The 21,220-nt window shown below is 36.5% G+C and overlaps 1 protein-coding gene across 1 annotated transcript; it reads left to right on the forward strand.

Annotated features, from left to right (window-relative positions):
- The first annotated feature begins 97 nt into the window (after positions 1-97).
- Positions 98-20,734, forward strand: ALDH6A1 (aldehyde dehydrogenase 6 family member A1). Its single transcript, XM_051977617.1, has 12 exons — positions 98-247; positions 2,794-2,853; positions 8,164-8,238; positions 8,450-8,611; positions 8,891-8,969; positions 9,376-9,678; positions 10,543-10,664; positions 14,587-14,776; positions 14,997-15,178; positions 16,907-17,086; positions 17,283-17,381; positions 20,613-20,734. Exons 1-12 carry the CDS (start codon positions 194-196, stop codon positions 20,715-20,717), a joined length of 1,611 nt encoding a protein of 536 aa, XP_051833577.1. The 5' UTR covers positions 98-193; the 3' UTR covers positions 20,718-20,734.
- Positions 20,735-21,220: the final 486 nt, after the last annotated feature.

Below are 21,220 nucleotides of genomic sequence, written 5' to 3' on the forward strand. Positions count from 1 at the left end.
TCGGCTTAGGATACTTTCCCAGATGGTCTTCGGCGGAGGCGGATAGGGGGGCGGGGAAGGAAGCTATGCCGCATGATTGGCCTGAACCAAGGGTCTCCTCCTCCTCTTTCTTGCTAATAGAAAGGCGAGGGAGGCGGAGTTAGGCGGCGGTCAGGCTAGTAACCGATCCCGTGACTAACTGAGACAGGCAGCGATGGCGGTGGTAGCGGTGGCGGCAGCGGCGGGCTTACGAACCCGGATGCTTCGGGTGAGAAAAAAAGGGAGAACTTCGAATCTCTGGAAAGATCCGGGTTCAAGCTGACTCCTTTCCCCCTTCCCGGCCCAGGACCTGCATCCCTTGGATTTAGTCTGGTTACCCCCCTGACCCTCAATCCTCGCACCCTCCCACACCTTTGTCCCGTCTCTGTCACCCCCATCCCGGTTCTTGCCTGCTGCCAGTCAATCTCTAGCGTACAAAAGCTTTTTTAAAACCCTGACCTTGAACTTTCATCCCAGACCCAGTGTTCCTTCTGCTGATACGTCTTGTCCTCCCCTTCCCTCTCCTCCCTGCTCTCCCCTTCCCTCTTCGCCCTGCTCTGGTTACTACCTTACCCTGTAGCACAGGGAGTCCTCACCGGGCGTCTACCTGCGCGCCGCTCTGAAAAAATACCTTTGTTAACCCCATTTAAAGTAGCTTCTTTCATGATGCTGTGTATTTTGTTGTATGCGTTTAAAAAACATCGTGAGGAGTTCGTAGGCTTTAAAAAACTGTCAAAAGGAGTCCCTGAAATCAAACACAACTGCTATGGAAATTGCGCCTGCAGCGGGGGGAGGGGGGGAGGGAGGGAGGACAGCTCCCTCCTTTCACCCTGCTTTCCTCCAGCCACGATGTCTTCTGAACTCTGGACTTCTTGGTGGGGAAAGGAGGGGAGAAAAAGAGAAGATCATTTGAAGGAACTTTTCACTCTCCTAGGTTTTCTGCTGCCTTTGGTCTAAGAGTTTCTTCCCAATCTCTTTATGGGGCGGGGAGGGAGAGAGAGAGAGACAGAGACAGAATAATGGTGTAATCTATTCATTAGGGACGAATCTACCAGAAACATTTTATTATAACGCTGAAGAAACTGAGCAAGACAAGAGATTAGAGACCAATTCAATAGTTTATTAAATGGAGAGAAATACTGGGACTAATGGATCCATGTTTGATCCTAGGGCTAGACGAGACTATCATCTCAAAGAGTGTAGCCCCGAGTATTGGACAGCAAACTTTTTATAGATTAATAAGAATAATGACATAGTGGGGGAGGCACCTAGATGGAGATAACCTAATGTGGGGGAGATTACTGATATTCTAATGACATCTAAAAATGGATAAACCTTTATTTTGTCAAACATTAAGAAGGAATGTCTATAAAACCTTTATCTCAAACATTAAGAGGGAAAGGTTATAACCTAAGGCAGAATAAATAAATAGGACAATTGGAGAAACTGGGTCACAACATTAAAAGGGAACTTTGGCATAACATTATCAATTTTAAAATTCTTAAAGCCAAACATCTAGTTTAGAGGAAAAACTAAACTAGATGAACGTCCAAATCAGCTTACGTTCTCCCATGCTCTTGAAAAATCTCTCCCAATTCAGTTGAAGCCTTGGGTTTAGTGTTTTTTGAATTGTCTTTTTTTTACTTTGTCATTTCTAAATAAAAATCCTTCCAGCTAAATAAGCCCTTCCTTGGAATAATGAAAGGCAATTAAGCAAAAACCAACAAACACAATGGTAAATTTAGTCAAATGGTAAGGTGTTCCAAGGTTCTCATGATTTGTCTCCAAATATTTTGTCAAAATCGGTTCCAGAATAGTATTGCTTTTCACTTTCTTCCATTTTTGAAAATGAAATTATCTTTAAGGCAAGTCAAGTTCTTAACAATTAGATTCAGAAAAACTATTGGAGAATAAGTAAACAAACAAGTTGAACTATAAATACAATGACCTCATTACTGTAAAGGAAAATCATACTGTCAGAATTTAGACCAATGAAGGAACCATTTCTTGACCTCAGATGGCTTGTTAATCATCATGAAACACCATTTTCGAGAGAGTTGGTACATTACAGGTAGAGAATGAGAGGTATACAGTTGTGATAAACATGTTAATTGGACTTCTGTCACAGTTCTACTAAGAAGGGTAATTGGTAAATGAAAATATTTTTTAAAATATCAATAAAACTTCTTTTTAAAATGTTATCACCTGCTCTGCTTTTAGCTGACTACTTTGATATGCCTAGATGAAGAGTTAATCATGTAATTCTAAAAGACATGTCAATATCTTTACATATGTAGTATCATTTGATAAATGAAGTCTTCTATTACTACTTACTATACCTTCATGCCTTGATCTCTTTCCCAAGTTATCTATATCCCTCTGTCTGAATATGTTTCTATCACAGTGTTTTTAAATTCCATTTATCTTTCACCCAACTGTTCTTCACTATCATTCTTGTCTTATGGATTTTTTTTTAACACAATTGTATATTCTTAAATTATAGTGTTTTCATAATAGCTTTTTAGTTAATATGTTCCTTTTGAATAAAGTATGCCCTTCTGTGACCATAGTGTGGCTTGAAAGCTATCTAGTAAGTCTAAGTGATAATTATGAGATTAAATCTATCACTTTACATTAAAAGTGTTAGTTCCTCTGTTAAACTTGACACTTTATGTGATGTTTAGCTTTGGGGATACAAGTGGTTTCTTCTCCCCCTACATTTTTCATTGAATTTCTACTCCAAAAAATGATACATTTTTTTCCTTTGTCTCATAGGTTTCTTTCAAGATAAACCCTATTTGGTATCCAGCATCGTGTTTTTCCTCATCTTCAGTGGTAAGTTTATGGTGGCATAAAAGGCAGTTTATTGATAGTTAATATCCCTGATCCTTAGAAAAATGGATTTATTTTTCCTGTGGCATTATCTCTTAAGAGCTTTATCCAGACCTGTTTGGACAAAAATGTAACAGTTCTTTTTGCGGTGGCAAAGAATTGAAAATTGAGGGGATGTACATCAGTTGAAGATTGGCTGAATAAGTTGTAGGATATGATTGTATTATACTATTGTGCTATAAAAATAAACTGGATGATTTCAGAAAAATCTGGAAAAATTTGCACAAACTGACAGAGTAAAGTGAGCAAAACTAGGAGAACATTATACATAGTAACAGCAATATTATATAATGATCAACTGTGAATGACTTAGCTATTCTCAGCAATACAACGATCCAAGACAATCTCAAGGGATTCATGATTGAAAAAAAAGAGAGATATTCAAATAACTTCACATTCCCTATCGAATTCTTCATCCCCTTCTGGTTCCTGTCAGTCTCCTTGGGCCACTGGCTCCCATCCTTGTCCTTTTTAACACCATCAATATAACAGACCCTTCAGCTTTCTCTTCCAACCTAATCATTCTAGATAATGAGGTTTGGACTATCAATCGGATCAAACAAGGTAAGACCAAACCAAAGGAACTGCTTCCACCAGCTTCCCCCAAACCAGGACTACCAAGAAGTATTGAACAGTGAGGTCCAGGTCTGTACAGGAACATGAGCAAGTTTCCTAATGTTCTTAATGACTTCTTTTACTAGATTTCCATCAATCTTTATACAACATGTTGACAAATTTAGTTTCACACAAACTTCCCCTTCCTCAGCTAACAAATAATCCAGTACAAGTCTATGTTGTAAAACAGCCTCTCTGGTTTGAGGAGCTTGATCAGCCAGAAGATCTAGTGTCTCAGCCGTCTGATTGGTGATAATCTTTACAACTGCTTGAAGCCTAATTATCCTGTTCAACATATATATTGGGGTTCTATATCCCCAACTTCCATCTTGAGCCCAAGTGGCTGGCTCATACTCTTTAACTGTTCACTCTGGAGGCCAGGCATCACCCCAACCATTTGCATCTTCAGTTTGAGTAATCGAGGTATCTAAACCCCGTTTCCCTTTTCCCAAATCATCATACAACTGAATCCCTAAATATTGGTTTGCCTATTCAGGAAGAAAGAAAAATTTTGGCCTTATTAGTCCAATATAGCAAATCCCTGCCCAATTAAGAGGTAGATGAGTATAAGCAGTTAAGCCACAGATCCAATAATGTCCCTTTAGAATAGGTTGTTCCCTCGAAAATATGTCTGAACTATTCCTTGTAAAAGGGTAATATTGCTGGTCTCTCATCTCTAGGGGACCTTCCCTTACAAAGGTAACACAATGACATTTCCATAGACCCTGCTCTTTCCTCCAACTACAATTGGCAACTGACCATTGATTTATTAGGTTAGAGGTATTCCAAAATGTGGGAAACAGTCCCATGTTTCCCAGGTGTCCCTGAGGTGACATTGCACCAACCCCATTGATGTCTACACAGGTAAAAACTTAGTTTTCCAAATCCTTGCAGCCTCCCTCGTATCTCCTAGAGACAGAACAGACAAAAGAAAGCCTTTTGTCAATCCACAGCAATTCCTAAGGAATTGTGCCAGAGCTCCCAAGAGCTCCAAATGATGACTGCAGTGTCCACTACAAGATAAGGAGAGAAAAAGTCTTTTACCTTGTCCAGAGTTAAGTCCACTCACATACACTATTTCCCAGCTTCAAACTTTGCCCTGTTTAACAAATCCTATCTTCTGGGATCAGTTACTAAGGATCCAGTCTGGGCTTAAGGGGATAGGTACCCACGGCTATTAGCTCAATTGTTGGGATCCACCACAGATCCAACAATTTGATAAGTTAAAAGTTCTCCCTATATTCTGCATGAGCAGGAGAAGCTGGTTCTTATCTCTGAAAGATAAAGGTCTGGTTTCTATGGCTATCATGAGGAAATAGGCAAGCTCAGAGAAAGCCCCATGAGGGTTTTCCAAAGTAATTAGTGTAAGAAAAGTCATACAGTTACAATGCGCTGGATTCAGAGTTTTTGTTCCCATTCAGTGGAGGTCCCCTCCTCAAATGTAATTTGAGGTCTCCACATCTTCAACTGTCCATTCAGATAAAGGTAGCACCACAGGTCCTTTTGTTCTGGTGTGGTTGTCCAGCCTTGTTCCTGGGTGCGAATTGCAGTGTCTGAGGTCATTGTCACCTGGTAGGGTGCATCCCAGCACGGAGTCAGCTTCTTCTCATCCTTCCAGGAACGGAAACCTAGAGGAGTCTGAGCTATTAACCTTTTTGCTGAAGTCCTAGCAATGACTTAACATATCTCTTAAGAAATAAATCCTTTGTCTCTAAGATAGGGTCCCAGTTTCCCATAGGACAAGCCTGGAGAGGATGACCATACAATAATTCATAAGGTGAAAGCCCTACATGGCTTGGTTCTGATTCTGACCACAGCAAGAGGAAGACATTTAGTCCAAGGTAGTTGAGTCTCTAAAGATAATTTAGTCAGTTGCCATTTTATTTCTTGATTTATCCTTTCTACTTTCCCAGAAGAGGGAGGATGCCAAGGGATGTGGAGATCCCAAGTGATTTCTAAGGCCCCAATCACATTCTGCAATACTTGGGCAGAAAAATGTGTTCCCTGATCCGAGTTTACCCTCTCCACTATTCCATATGTGGGAATAATCTGTTTTAATAAGACCTTACTGTCGAGGCAGTTGTTCAGGCTGAGGGGAATGCCTCTACCCATGATGTCAGATGGTCCACTATGACCGCAAGTATTTGAGGCAGCTCAGTGAAGTCCACCTGGATGCTTTAGAATGGCCCGATTCCTGGAGCTTGTCCCACTTTTGAGATCTAGCATTGAGCAGCCTTGTTAGTCTTTCGACAAACGAGACAGCCGTCCACCAGTTGTGGGGCCATTGTATATAGGCCAGGGGAAACATACCTTGTCAGCACAGCATCACACAGGTTTTGGACATCCCAGAGACTGCCCTGGTGCAGTTGCTGAAGGACCTGCCTCATACTTGCTTTGGTCAGTATCTCTCTGCCATCAGATAAGAGCCATCATTCTTCCGAGTTCCTAACTGCTCCGAGAGTCGAGGCCTTCTCTTTTTCCTTCTGGGTAAAACTGGGAGAGGGTAGACTAGGGGGAAGTACAGTTATCAAGGCCATTATATGAGAAATCTCCTGGTCTCTAGCTCCCTTGGCCTTCTCATCTGCTAATCTATTTCCCCTTGCCTCAAAACAATATCCCATCTACCACTCTAGAAGATTCATCTATAAACCAGTTTACTCCCCCCAGGCATTGGGGATTCTTGTAAATCCTCTTACTTTTGTTTTGAAAATCAATTAACTCTTGTACACAGATCAGCCATCCTTTGGCTCCCAAATCTAATACTTTAGAAAGGAAAGCCACTGATCAGGAGCAAAGGATCAGCAGTGCAACATGGGCAGCTGATCCTATAAGCCTCCTTCCCTTCATCTAGACTGAATTCCCCTTCATTTCATTTTCTCTGCATATTTAATGGGGAATTGTTTGGGTGTCAAAAGTTCTCTTTCCATATTACCACAAACACCACCACCATCATGGTCATGCAAAACATGAAAAATCCATCTAAAGACAATATAGATCTTTGATAAGTTGGGGTTCCAGAGATAGCCCTGCCTTCCATCAACATACAGTGTAAAAGGCTCTAGGGCCTAAACCTTAGCCTAATCAGGGCATGATGAGATTCCCAGCTTTTTCTCAAAGAACAAAAGGCAAAGTGGGGAGTGGCTCCTAGTACTTGGGCCAAGTAAGCCTTTAGATAAAGAAACTCTAGCCCCAGGAAGTAAAAGGTTAAAAGATTAATAGAGGACCAAAGTCTGGCTGGCCGCAAATTAAAATATCTATTTAAGGCAGTTTTACTTCAGGTAACTGTCCATAAGTTTTAACCATTCCACTTTATGACTGCATAGGTCATTATGCAGATCACCTTATGACCTATGCAGTCATACCTGAATTCAGAACTCCCACTAAATATTAGTTGCAGTCCCAAAAGATTTTATCTCCTACCGCAATTATCATTAATCAAGGCTTCAGATGAATCTAGTTCTCAAGAATCACAGTAAAGGGTTCATCCTAGAAAGTTCACAACTTATACAGCTTATCTTTCTTATCTAAGTAGATAGTTCTAAGTTTAACATTACACAGATCATTTTGCCTTTAAAATACTCAAATACAAAGAAAAATTCTAAATCGCATGTTGTCCATCCCATTTCCACATAAAAGAAACTTAGATCTTTCAGATTTAACATTAATATTCTAAATAATCTAATTAATACTTCTAAAAAAAAAAGAATTACATTTTTGGAAATAACCCTATCAGATTATCAGATCAGATTAAAATCCTGCTCTAGATTTTTTTTTTCCATCATCTTAAAGAATATTCGAAGAATTCTGAATTGTTAATGTTTTTTCCGGAGTTCAAGTAGTATACTTTTACTGGCTCCTTTAGTCCCTTTCCTTTCATTCCTTTCCCCTACTTCATCATTTCTTATTTTCAACTTGAAAGTACTGAAATTTTATGAAGGAATATTTATGAAGAAATAAACTGGTATATCATTTCTTATGTGTTTGTTCTTACTAGCAATGTTGCAGGGAAGACAAAAAATATTTTACAGTATGTAGTCATCCTAAAGATCTTAGCCAGGATCATACAGAAAATCATTTGAATTAAAGTTTCATGAAAACTAATTCCCTTTGCTAACATGCTAATCTCTTGATTGTTTTTGTGCTTCCAGTGGATGTATATTTACTTTTATTAGTATTAGGTTCTGCTATGTATTAATGATTAATAATTCCACTGTCACAATAAAAACTGACATTTATATTGTGCTTTATGATTTACAAAATATTTTTCATATCTTATATGTGAGGAAAATAGTGACAATATTTTACTAAAAATATCTTTGGGCCTGAAGCTTCCATAACTAACTTGTCCAAAGGTTGCATAGTAAGTGGAATTGCTGGGATGTAGTCTTGGGTCCCAAAGTTCAAATCTGTTGTTCATTTTATTATGCTACTTCAGAATAAAAATACACCAACACTTAATGAGTTCGCATTAAATGGAGACCAAATGTTGTATACTGTGATAAAATAATTTTAGTTTTTTCTCACTAGTGAAATGTATAGAGATCAAAAGTTTCCAGAATCACTTAGAATTCCTTACGTTGTGGAAAAAACAGAAAGATTCCCAACAGTAACTAATTGTTTTTGTTTGTTCTTTTTCAGCCAACTGTCAAACTTTTCATAGATGGGAAATTTGTTGAATCTAAAAGTGACAAGTGGATCGATATTCACAACCCTGTAAGAAAAGTTGTTCTAGAAGCCACATTGACCAATTAAGAATATTCTGAGAATATGATGGGGAAATATAGGATAAATATGTTATTAACCAATCGACTGATTACTGCATCCTGAAACTGTTATGGGATAAAAAATCGGACAAAGGTAAAAAGTCTGATATGTTTGTCTCTCAGGACAAAGATAAAGTATGATATGCTTCTCTATCTTCCAGGCTACTAATGAGTTAATTGGCCGAGTTCCCAAAGCCACAGAAGCTGAAATGAATGCAGCTGTGGAGTCCTGCAAACGTGCTTTTCCCTCGTGGTCAGAAACATCTGTACTAAGTCGTCAGCAGGTTCTGCTTCGGTATCAGCAGCTTATCAAAGAAAACTTGGTGAGAAAATCTAAATAATATACTTTCCTTGATAATATGACAAGAGGAGTCCCCATCTATCCTTGGTACTGTCACGTAGGTCACATCCTTCAATTCCATAATGACTCTTTCCCTTGGTACCTATTCTGAAATCAACAGCACAGACCCAAGCCTAAAGTTTGCTTTTCCCCAGTAGTATTTGCCTACTTACTCATCAACTTGGCTATGTGGGAAATATTCAAGGGAGGTGAGGGTGGGAAAGGTTTTCTTCTCTTTGGTTTCATTTTGTTTTCTTTTTAGAAAGAAATTGCTAAGTTAATCACTTTGGAGCAAGGGAAGACCCTGGCTGATGCTGAGGGAGATGTATTCCGAGGCCTTCGTAAGCTGACAGTCCTTCATAAGGATTTCAGAAGCTTCTAGGAGGGAGGGAGGGAGGAAGAGGATACTAGAACAATCAGTTTTTTCACTATAGGATATATAGTTGATCAATCCTTAAGAATTTTCCTAGTGATTCATGAATAGAGTATGATATTCATTTATTTTCAAAAGTTCATTATTTACTTAACCTAGTGTTGCAGATCAGTTTCTTTCCCCTTTAGAGGATATTATTTTGTATGAACTCTTCACTAGACTGATATGCACTGAGGACCAATCAGCTATCCACCATTAATAGAAATCTTTTGCCATGCTGAGCAGACCAGGAAGAGGAATTTAGCAAAGGCCCCTGCTGGAGGTGCGATGGCTCTGAATTTGAAAATAGTCTGATTTGTCACTCTTTGTTGCAGAGGTAGTTGAACATGCCTGTAGTGTGACATCCCTCATGATGGGAGAAACCATGCCTTCCATTACCAAAGACATGGACATTTACTCCTACCGTCTACCGTTGGGTGTATGTGCAGGCATTGCTCCATTCAATTTTCCTGCCATGATTCCTCTATGGATGTTCCCCATGGCCATGGTGTGTGGAAATACCTACTTATTGAAACCATCTGAGCGAGTACCTGGAGCAGCTATGTTTCTCAGCAAATTGCTGCAAGATTCTGGTGCTCCAGATGGGACATTGAACATTATCCATGGACAACAAGAAGGTAAAAGTCTCTAAAAATGGATCTTAAATCTGGCTGCCAATAGGAGAATGAAAAACAGGTATTGAAGTTTGAGATAAAGGCCTAAAGAATAACAAAAGAAAGTGTTATTAGCATAACCTCCAGTGTTTTAAGGATGGTATTGCTATTAATGTATATGTTAGATATCTTTTACTCAGTAAAACTAGAAATATTGGTTGAGGGTTAAAGAACCTGTTAAAAAAAAAAAAGGACATTTACTTATTATTATTAAAAATGTTTTAAGAAAAAAGGTATATAGCTTACAAGTTAAAACAAGAAAAATTAAGATACTTATGTGTGATGTGAAGTGCAACTGATTTGTGTACAGTGTTATCTAAGAACTCATGCATGGAGGCAATACATAAAACACTCTAAAAGATAAAAATACTGTGGCAGCTAAATGGCACAGTGGATAAACCACCGGCCCTGAAGTCAGGAGGACCTGAGTTCAGATGCGGCCTCGGACACTTAATACTTCCTAGCTGTGTGACCTTGGCAAGTTACTTAACGCCAGTTGCCTCAGCCAAAAAAAAAAAAAAAAGATAAAAATGCCAAGAAAATGGAGTAAGAGAAGGCAGGTATTTGGAGGTAGGCAAGAATACAAAAAGCAAGCTAAAGTTCTCAAAGTTAGGGTGAGAACAGAAGAAAATTGGAAATTGTAGTCTTGAAATTAAAAAATTAAAAAGAATGAGAATCAAGTTATAAAGGAAAATTGGAAAAGGAAAAAGCTGAAGTAGGAAAGAATCAAACTTGTGACAATGGGGATGTGGTCAACAAGGAAGAAATATGCTAGGTTAAGAAGAATCTATTAAGTGTTTATTAAAATAACTTATTTTCTCCTTAAAGCTGTGAATTTTATTTGTGATCACCCGGACATAAAAGCAATCAGCTTTGTGGGCTCCAATCAAGCTGGAGAATACATCTATGAGAGAGGGTCAAGAAATGGCAAGAGAGTTCAAGCAAATCTGGTGAACTTCCCTTTCCCTTTCTCCCCAGATCTCATCAGCTTTAAAAATAACCAAGATTTCAACCAAAAGGCCACTCATCCTTTATTAGTATACCATAGTTTCTTAATGAAAACTTCACCCTTTAGCCCAAACTTGCTAGTAAAGAATAGAGAATACATACTTCCTCATCCATATATAGATTTTTGGTGGCATCAGTACTAAGTGTTCCTCCCTCCCTTCTTCCTGTCTTTCCAACCTTATTTCTGGCCATTTTTTCAATGATTATTTGAAAGGCGTTTTCAATACTATTTTTGCCCATGTTCAGGAATTAGGAATTACCTAAGGTTCAGCTTCTTAAACTATAACTGAATGTGGAGGTTGCAAAATTATGATTATCAGTGTTTGATTTGTAAACCCTATATACCTATATAGCTGGACTCACGTAAAAATCTCTCAGACAAAAAGAGTTCACAAGTGGAAAAAGTTTAAACCACCCGGACTTATTATATCCTCTAGGGAAAGTGTAATGTATGCAATGAGGTATATGTTGTATTGTACTACATATATGAACTGACCTTTCAGTCTGACCATATAAGTCTCAGTGGCCATCACCACTTTTTCTGAAGAATTTTGCAGAAATTATTTATAATGCTATCTGCCTGCAGTAGTCTCTTAGGAATAGCTACATTTGGAAATCCCATTTATTTTGGCCAGTTAAACTTCAACTATTTTCAGTTTGGTTCAATAAGATTATCAAGTATCTGTTGTGTCCAGGATTATGGAAGTTTTTCAACATTGGAGTTTCATAGTGCTGTGTGTTTTTAGAAAGAACTATGAGAGTCCCAAAAATCTAAGTGCAGTTTTAAACTTATTAAATCTTAAGATTTTTCAGGATGTCCCAATTTATTGAATGATTTAGATCAGAGAGAAACTGGAGGTAAGGAGACTTTTTAGGAAGATACAACATTAACTTAAGTAAAAGGAAATTATGGGCCTATACTAGAATATTTGGAAAAACAAAACTGGAAAGTAGTACAAGCTAGATGGCACAGTGGATAGAGTGCTGGTCCTGAAGTCAGGAGGACTTGAGTTCAAATCCGGCCTCAGATACTTAATATGTCCCAGCTGTGTGACCCTGGGCAAGTCACTTAACCCCAATTGCCTCAGCCAAAAAAATATAGATATATAGATATAGAAATAGATTTCTAACTGGAGACCAGCCATATGTAAGTTTGGTGTAATAGATAGCCACAGGGTCAGTAAAACCTAAGTTCTGCTTCTTCCTCTGACAATACTGTGTGACTCTAGGCAAGTGACTTAACCTCTCAGTTCTCCAACCTGCTCTTTTAAGATTATAAATTGTAAAGGAGGTGCCATCTTGCATTGGTACAAGGAATTTTCTCACCAGAAATTTACTGTGGTGATGAAAAAAAATCTGATTTAAAAAAAATTAAGTCTCCACAGTGGTTGTTCCATACATTTTCTTTCCTCAAGATCCCTACATCACGCCATCTCCTATTTTATCTCCAAAGACCTCACCTCATACTTGACTTGAATTTAAAAATTCTTTACTACAAGTCATCCACGTGAGCTCTTTCTCTTCCCATCTACCATATTTCAAAATTCTACAAGGAATTTTCTCACCAGAAATTTACTGTGGTGATGAAAAAAAATCTGATTTAAAAAAAATTAAGTCTCCACAGTGGTTGTTCCATACATTTTCTTTCCTCAAGATCCCTACATCATACCATCTCCTATTTTATCTCCAAAGACCTCACCTCGTACTTGACTTGAATTTAAAAATTCTTTACTACAAGTCATCCATGTGAGCTCTTTCTCTTCCCATCTACCATATTTCGAAATTCTATGTCATCATCTCTAGTTCTTTTTCCTTTGTTTTCATCTCTTATGAAGACACAAGGCTCTTCTCCTTACAAGGCAAACCTACTTATACTTCATCCTATCTTTGTTTTCAGGAGCTTGTCTCTTCTGTCATATTCTTTCTCATCTGAAATGTCACTTTTCCAGCTTCCTATAAACCTCCATCCTTTAAAAAAAAAAAAATTGACTCTGCCATCGCCTCAGACTGTGTTTTCCCTTTCACAACCAAATTCCTGACTCCATTTTCTCCATATTTACTTCACTACTCAGTGTTTTGCTGTATATCTGCTGCTCCCACTTACTTGACTGAAAATGCCCTAAGTTAATCAATCAAATTGTTTTACGGGGACCAGCTGGAGCTAATTTGGGCCCTCTAATCTCCCCACAGGCCAAAGAACGAGTTTGTCTCTCTTGTGAAATAAGATGGCTGTTTCTCTTCTCTCACTCTTCACATCTCTTCCACTTTTGCCACTCCTGCTTGGAGAATCTCTTCTCCCAAGGCTTTGGTGACACCATGTTTTTCAGGTTCTTCTCTTACCAGATTGTTGTACTGTATCCTTTGCTGGATCATCATTGTAAACATGAGTTTATCCCCCAAATCTCTATATAGAATCCTCTACATTTGTAAAGTCTCATTTTCTGTTTTTTCTTCAAATTTCTACCTCTATGCAGGGGATTCCTAAATTTTTATTTCCTGAACTCTCTATCACTGCCTAGTTGGACATCTCATTGTATATATCCCATGATATCTCAAACTCAACATATCCAAAATATCCTTCCTGCAACTTTTCTAATTTCAGATTTAAAATTCTTCTCCCTGGGGCAGCTAGGTAGCTTAGTGGATAGAGCACCGGCCCTGAAGTCAGGAGGACCCGAGTTCAAATTTGACTTCAGACACTTAACACTTCCTAGCTGTGTGACCCTGGGCAAGTCACTTAACCCCATTGCCTCAGCAAAAAAAAAAAAATTCTTCTCCCATATCCAATCAGTTACCAGGTCTTTTCTTCTACAGTATCTTTCCATTCACCTGACCCAGTTAAGGCCCTCATTATCTATTGTCTGAACTAATAAGTACCCCAATAGGGGTACTTCTCTGCTTCTTGTCTTCTCCTCTCCAATCCATCTTCCACATATCATTCCTAAATGATAAACATATCTAAACTAAAACATATCATTCCCCTGTTTAAACATAATCAATGTCTTCCTTTTACCTCAAGAATAAAATAACAGACTCTTCAACATAGCATTTAGAGACCTTCACAATCTGGTATCAACCTATCAATTCATATAAAGTTTGTGGAAAGTCCCAATCAACTGGAATTTTTAGAGTCCTAGTCTTCAAGGCTCATCTCAGGTGCTACTTCCTATATGAAACCTTTCATCTATAGTACTTTGTCCTTCACGTTATTTTATATTAACTTTTTTATATTTTATATTTATTATATACTATCTGTTTGCATATTGTGTCTTCTAATAGATTCTTCAGGGAAGGGTTGTTTATCTTTGCAGTATTTAGCTCAGCTGTGATGCTTGATGAAATTTTCCTGCCTTCATGAAAGGTTAGGTGATATTGTGGTAGAACTGGGTAGACTTGGAGTTAGGAAATCTAAGTTCACATCCCATATGATATGCGGAACTCTGCGATCCTAACAAGTTAAACTTCCCACCATCTTTTTTACTCTTTATGTAACATGAATATTCATATCACCTGTCTGTAATTAGTTTATTTTGTGTACAAGTTCTTCATACAACTTGGAGTTCTTCATACAACAGATAGGAGTTATGGATTTTCAAGATTTTAGTGATATCAAAAATGAAAGCATATCCTTCATCTCCCAAAACCGAGAATCTTTTTTTTTTTTAATCCATTTCCTCCCATATTTGCTTGAAAGGTACAAGATTTGAGATCCCATATTCCCCTAGTTTAATTACCACTCTTTGCTGGTTTCCATTTCTTAAGAACTAAATAAAGCTTTATAGTTCCTTTTGACTATCAATTCAGTTTCTATTAACAGTTAGACACATTCAGCAAGAATATGGTTTGCTTTCTTTGTGTCCTTAGGGAGCGAAGAACCATGGGGTGGTCATGCCAGATGCCAATAAAGAAAACACTCTGAACCAACTGGTAGGAGCAGCTTTTGGAGCCGCGGGGCAACGCTGTATGGCCCTCTCCACAGCCATCTTGGTAGGGGAAGCAAAGAATTGGCTGCCAGAACTTGTGGAGCGTGCCAAAAAGTTGCGAGTTAATGCTGGTAACTATTTGTGATCATCTTGGGAGTCAATATCTAAGGCAATGAAATGGCTGTAAATTAGAGAATGTTTGGCTCTGTGACTTTAATGATGCCTATTAAAGAGTATATCATCCTCTTTCCACTGTGCCTTTTCTTCTAAATGTTTTGTTATTGTCATGATTTCTGTATCATCATCATCATAGTAAAACATTATCTTACATGATTGATGTTTGTTTTATAGGGGACCAGCCTGGAGCTGATTTGGGCCCTCTAATCTCCCCACAAGCCAAAGAACGAGTTTGTCATCTCATTGAGAGTGGAACAAAGGAAGGAGCCTCGCTTCTTTTAGATGGAAGAAAAATTAAAGTTAAAGGCTATGAAAATGGCAACTTCGTTGGACCAACGATCATCTCAAAGGTCAAGGTAAATAGAGATAACCATCTAAATTATATTAAAAATATTGCTCAGGTTAGAAACACAGAATTTAAATCTTAGTGTCACGTAGCCAGGAAATGTTAAGTGTCTGAAGTTAGATTTGAACTCAGGTCCTCCCGATTTCAGAGCTGGTGCTCTATTCACTACACCTAGCTGCCCCTAAAAATTCTTTTAAGATTTTTGGGACATCCTATGTAAGCCCAGAATCTCCAACCCAAGGGGTAAATCATTTGGCTGCTTACAGTCAAGTAGGATCTATTTCTGTTTTCTTCTAATCTTAGCTACATTGATTTTTTTTAATACAAATAACATTTTTAATTGAATGTAATCAAAATTATTCATTTTACATCTCACAATGTTCTCAATCTCTTGTTTATGCAAAAAATTCTTTCCTGTCCATAAGTCTAATAATATGTTCCATGTTCTGTCAATTAGAACATATATATCCTTTATATCTAGGTCATGTATCTATTTTAATCTTATCTTAGCATATTGTGTAAGATATTGGTCTACAACTATTATCTGCCAGTTTTCCCATCAATTATCTCAAAAGCTGAAATCTTTACATGTGTCAAATATAAGGTTACTGTAATCATTTGCTACTATATATCTACTCTGTTCCACTTATTCACCTGTCTCTTAGCCAGTAGCAGCTAAGTTTTGATAATTACTGCCTTATAGTTTTAAGATCTGGTACTACTAAACTTATTTCTGTTGCTATTCTTGACTTTTTGTTCTTCCAATGAATTTTATTATTTTTCCTAGTTTTATAAAAAAATTTATTGGTAATTTAATTGGGGTGGCATTAGGGCAGAATTCTCACTTTATTAACATCTCCAATTATTTGAATATGGCTTTATATAAAAACTTTTATAATTATGTTCATGTAGTTCTTGGGTTTATCTTGGTAGGTATACTCCCAGGTACTTTATGCCATCCTCAATTATTTAAATGGGTTATCTCTTATGATCACTTCTTGCAAGGTTTTATTAGTAACATATAGAAATGCTGGCAATTTATGTGGGTTTATTTTATATCATACTATTTCGTTAAAATTTTCTCAACTCGCTCTTTGGTTGAATCTCAAGATTTTCCACGTATATCATTGTGTTATCTGCAAAGAGAGATAGTTTTATTACCTCATTGCTCATTCTGATTCCTTTTATTAATATTTGCTAGCATTTCTCATACAATATTGAATAATGTAATGGGCATTTTTGTTTCACTCCTGATTTGAGATAGCTTCTAGCTTTTTTTCCATTACAAGTAATACTTGCTGATGATTTAAAGTAGGTGCTTTAATGAAAATCTATTTATACCCATGATTTCAAACTTTTTTATTAGGAATGAATTTTTTTTTTTTGGTCAAAAGCTTTTTCTGCATTTATTGATATAATTATATGATTTTTTTGTTACTAATGTTACTGATACCAATCTATTATGTTAATTTTCCTTAAACATTCCTTTATTCCTGGCATAAATTGTTAAGATAATTTTTAACAAGTTGTTTGGGCTAAAAGAGGCAAACATTATTTTCAGATGCATGAGAAAAAGGTAGTAAATTAGAATTATAAATGAGGAGCGTTTTATACAGTGTTCACTGGGGAAGAATTACTGTTGTGATGATTGTATGTGAAAAGCGAGAGGAATTATGTGATAATAAAGTGTTCAGCATCTCATATCATTCTTTTTAACAATTCACATTTGTTTTATCAGCCAAATATGACCTGTTACAAAGAAGAGATTTTTGGCCCAGTTCTAGTTGTTTTGGAGGCAGAAACTTTGGATGAAGCCATCAAGATGGTGAATAATAATCCATATGGAAATGGAACTGCCATCTTTACCACCAATGGAGCCATTGCTCGAAAATACTCTCACATGGTGGATGTGGGGCAGGTTTGTGAAATATATTTTACATGGGTCTCATTAGTTTGGTAGTCAACAAAGGAAGCAATTAATATAACCCACTTAAGAGAGTGGGATATGCCACTAATCTCTCTTCCAATCATGAAATAGGGATCATTGGGGGTTTCAAAATTTTCACTAGATAAAAATTTTTTTCTATTTGTTGTTTGTATTTGTTCTGTATTAGGTGGGTGTGAATGTCCCTATTCCAGTGCCTTTGCCAATGTTCTCATTTACGGGTTCTCGCTCTTCCTTCAGAGGTGACACCAATTTTTATGGCAAACAGGTAAATAACTTAAATATTAGAAATAGTTACTATATTTTTGCTTGATGAACTTCTTGGATATATGCAGGAGGAAAAATAACATACTTGTCAGGCTACTGAAAAAAAATTGATTGTCAACAGTTTCTGTGAAGTAAGGTAAAGTTCAGAAGAACTATCTGGTTCCCTGGAAGGAAGTTAGCATAGATTTTGCCATGGGGATCTATGTGACTTTCTCTGGATGTGACCAAAAGATGAAAGTTGTAGTCAAATAATCTTCTATGTACCATTAGGGTGGTATGATTTTATAGAAAAGGCACTGATACACACTAAGCTTAGTTTTCAGCACAGACTAAAATAAAAGGTAAAGAGTTCAGTTTCCCCCACAGAAAACAGAATCTGCTTTCATTTTTCTCTTCTGTAAAATGAAAAGCCTCCAACCTACTTGATAGGAATATTGTTAAAAATAAAATATATGATAGATAATACCTTGAAAATGAAAGTCCTGGGTTTCTGGTGACTAGGTTCTAGAAGTCATAAATAGGAATGGCATTGTCTGTAGAGGATCAAGGGGAGGAGATAAAATAGCCAAAACCCTAAACTGTGAAGATAAACTTTGAGCCCTTTCACTGGAATAAATGTAGACTCTGGTTTCAGGGCTTCACTTTTAAGCAAAGAATTGGGCCTATTCTGTATGTAAGTATGTATATTCTTTGGCCTTGGTTTACCAGGGTTTTTCAGGTTTTGGAATTGGCTGTGGGTCTTAGTTTAGGGGGACAATGAAAGGAGTATTTAGTTCCTCACCTCCACAGCCAATGCCAAAATATTCATTACTGTTACTGAGATCTTGGGGACGGAGAGGGGGAGGAGAGGGAGATTTCCTGAAACAGAGAGGAATTCCTCATTGTACGCTGCATAGAATAAAACTGCTAACTAGCAAAAAAAAAAAAAAAGATTAAAATCATACATTAATGTTAGGTTGTATTTATATTTTTATTACTCTTAGTAATCCTTTTTAAAGAGAAGTACTATTCTTAAATTGCACACTTTGCTGATTTCCATTTTTCTATACCAATAGCATCATTATTTTGTTGTGATTATGCCCCTACTTTGACAAGGCAAATGTAATTCTGAATGGAAACTTAATTTCTTGGCTTAATGTTGTATTGGCATTTGGTTACGTATCTCTGAGTAATGACTCTTAACTATTATCCAGATCTGATTGCTTCTTTTTTTCCTGCCTTGGAACACTGCTCATTCATAGGCTACAGGCAGGAGAAATAAGTTACTAAAATATTAAAGGAGCTGTGATTTCAACATTATTGGGTACTTGCTCTACCAACAGACATCAAAATCCTTTCATATCTTAGAAGGTGATTGCTGTGGTAAAAACAATTTGCCATCTGGTAACCAATTTTATGATTAAAACAATGTTTCTATTTATTAGCAGCTACTATTAGTAACAAGGCAGCTTTAGTAACAAGCACTTTGAGAATCATGTATGAGTTTCATTTATACTTGCTATCTTACCCCAAAGTTTATGCTTAGATTTGACAGCTGAAGAAACATCACAAAATGAGTTGACTTCCCAAATTAAAAGGTATAGTAGTCAAGCAAAATTATTATTGTTTAGGGATCAGTTTCTTTGAGGATAAAAAGGATTCTGATTTTCATCTTACCCAAACAATCTGCTTAAAAGATGGCTATGTTCCTTTATATAAAATAAAATTGCTTAAATAGAACAATTGAAAACACATTTTCAAACAAGTACTACTTGTTTGAATGCATTGGAGGGAGTCTTGGATTTAGAGATGAAGGCCAACTCTGGCACTTGCTACCTATGTGATACTGTCCAAGTAATATAATCTCTCTAGATCTTTATAAAATAAAGTGATCAATATTAGATCCTCTAGGGTCCCTTCTAGCTCTATGATCCCAAGTCTTGATTTGATTTAGATACTAGCAATAGCAGTAAATATTTTGCCAGAAATACCACAGATATACATATTAAGTATCTGGATTATATGCTTCTATATTTATACTTCTTCCTTTATTAATAATGATGAAAAATGAGGCTAGAAAAATGAGTAGAGATTTTTAAATCATATTGTTTATTGCCATAAGGAAATTGTCATTCTTACATCATATGGAAACTGCAGGTATATGCATTGTCTTATATCTAAAAGTTTCAAAAAGTAGGGTTTTATACCTTTTATCGTAAATAATGTATATTTGAATCAAATTTAATTTTCCTTAGATTAATGGGTCAGGTTTTACCAAATAATTCTAGAAAGATGTTTATCATGGTCATATTTCATTTTTTAATATTTAAGAATCTAAGGCAGGATTGAAGCCAGTTCTTTTTCTTCTCATCTAAGAAATTCAATTAATATGTTTTATCTCAAAATAGATTTTTATGCTATTATATTAAAATTAATGATAGAGCATATTACATTATAGATTACTCTTTTAGACCCACATTGCCATAAGTTTCCATTGAAGTGTATGTAGTCAGGAACATTTTGTGGTATTTTAAAAATATACCAAACAGATAAATATAAGCTGGATTTTGGGGGCAGGACATGTTATAGAAAAAAAAAAAATCATTTTGGCTTGATGAGAGTTATCAGCTATTTTATTTTCAATTAAGAAAAATTTCATTTATTCAGAAGTTGATAAAGTTGCTTACTTTCATCTATCTAATCTATCTATAGTTTAAGTTGAGGATTCCAACTTTATCAAAAGTAGTAATCCTTTGGTCATTATTCACTGAAAAATGGTTGAAATGAGTATTCAAATTATACAATATTGGCAAGCATAAGTGGATAGGCTGATAAAGATCTCATTTTCCAAGTTATCAGGGCCTTGAAACAATTAAGGTCCAGAGAATGTGTTTTGTTTTTTTTTTTTAAATAAAAATTAGAGACTGGTCTCATAACATTTGGTAGAAATTTATAAATGAATAAGAATATCAAACACATTCTACTCATAACCCAAATGTTCAAAAGTGTCCTTGGATTTTGATGACCAATTAAATTCTCCACAAATTTCCAAAAAGAGGAAATATATCACTTTTTAATAACTCTCTCAATTATTCTGACTCTTCTACATAAACATTTCATACTTTTGCAACATTTAATAACACTGAGTTTTAGTTGTAGATAATACAATACAGACAATACAGTAATTCTTTGAGTTAACATGGGAATCATTCAAACTGATGCTGATTTTTTTTTTCCCTCTTGTTCCTTTTAGGGTATCCAATTCTACACACAGCTAAAAACCATTACTTCTCAGTGGAAAGAAGAAGACTCCATGCTAACAGCACCTACTGTAGTTATGCCAACTATGGGCCATTAAAAAGAACTTTTAGCACACTTTTTCTATCCTGAGTAACTACTCTCTCTATTTAACCCTTTCTCTCACAGATTTTGCCAATACAATGCATTAGGAATGCACAATACTCTAGCCAGATGATCCTTGTGACCTCCTTTTCTTATAGTGCTTTTGTTCCTTCACAAAGACAGCCCCCTAGTATTCAAAATTTCAATTTAGGGTTTTCAATTGCTTATTATTTCTATTTGTGAAGTAACTATTTTATCTATGAAATTCTTAAATAAAAGGAGAACCCAGGGGATAGTCAAAGTGGGAAACGGCCAAGGGAGACATGAGTGTCTCCAAAGAAGAGCTTTTAGTATAATGGTGGAAGAAGTCATAAAACACAAAATAGAACAGGACATCTCTTTTTGGTCCCCAAAATATAACCCTCCATCATAATATTAGTGATTCACTGATTATGTTTTATTTTTATGGTTGTCAGTCTTCCTTCTATTTCAGATTGCCACTACTGAGTACTTTTTTTC

The sequence above is a fragment of the Antechinus flavipes genome, chromosome 2 (genome assembly GCF_016432865.1).
Source record: "Antechinus flavipes isolate AdamAnt ecotype Samford, QLD, Australia chromosome 2, AdamAnt_v2, whole genome shotgun sequence".
NCBI lineage: Eukaryota > Metazoa > Chordata > Mammalia > Dasyuromorphia > Dasyuridae > Antechinus > Antechinus flavipes.

Coding starts and splice junctions, on each gene's coding strand:
- ALDH6A1 (XM_051977617.1), top strand. CDS start 194: ATGGCGGTGGTAGCGGTGGCGGCAGCGGCGGGCTTACGAACCCGGATG. Junction 2,854..8,163: donor GTTTTTCCTCATCTTCAGTG/GTAAGTTTATGG, acceptor GTTCTTTTTCAG/CCAACTGTCAAACTTTTCAT. Junction 10,665..14,586: donor AGAGAGTTCAAGCAAATCTG/GTGAACTTCCCT, acceptor TTGTGTCCTTAG/GGAGCGAAGAACCATGGGGT.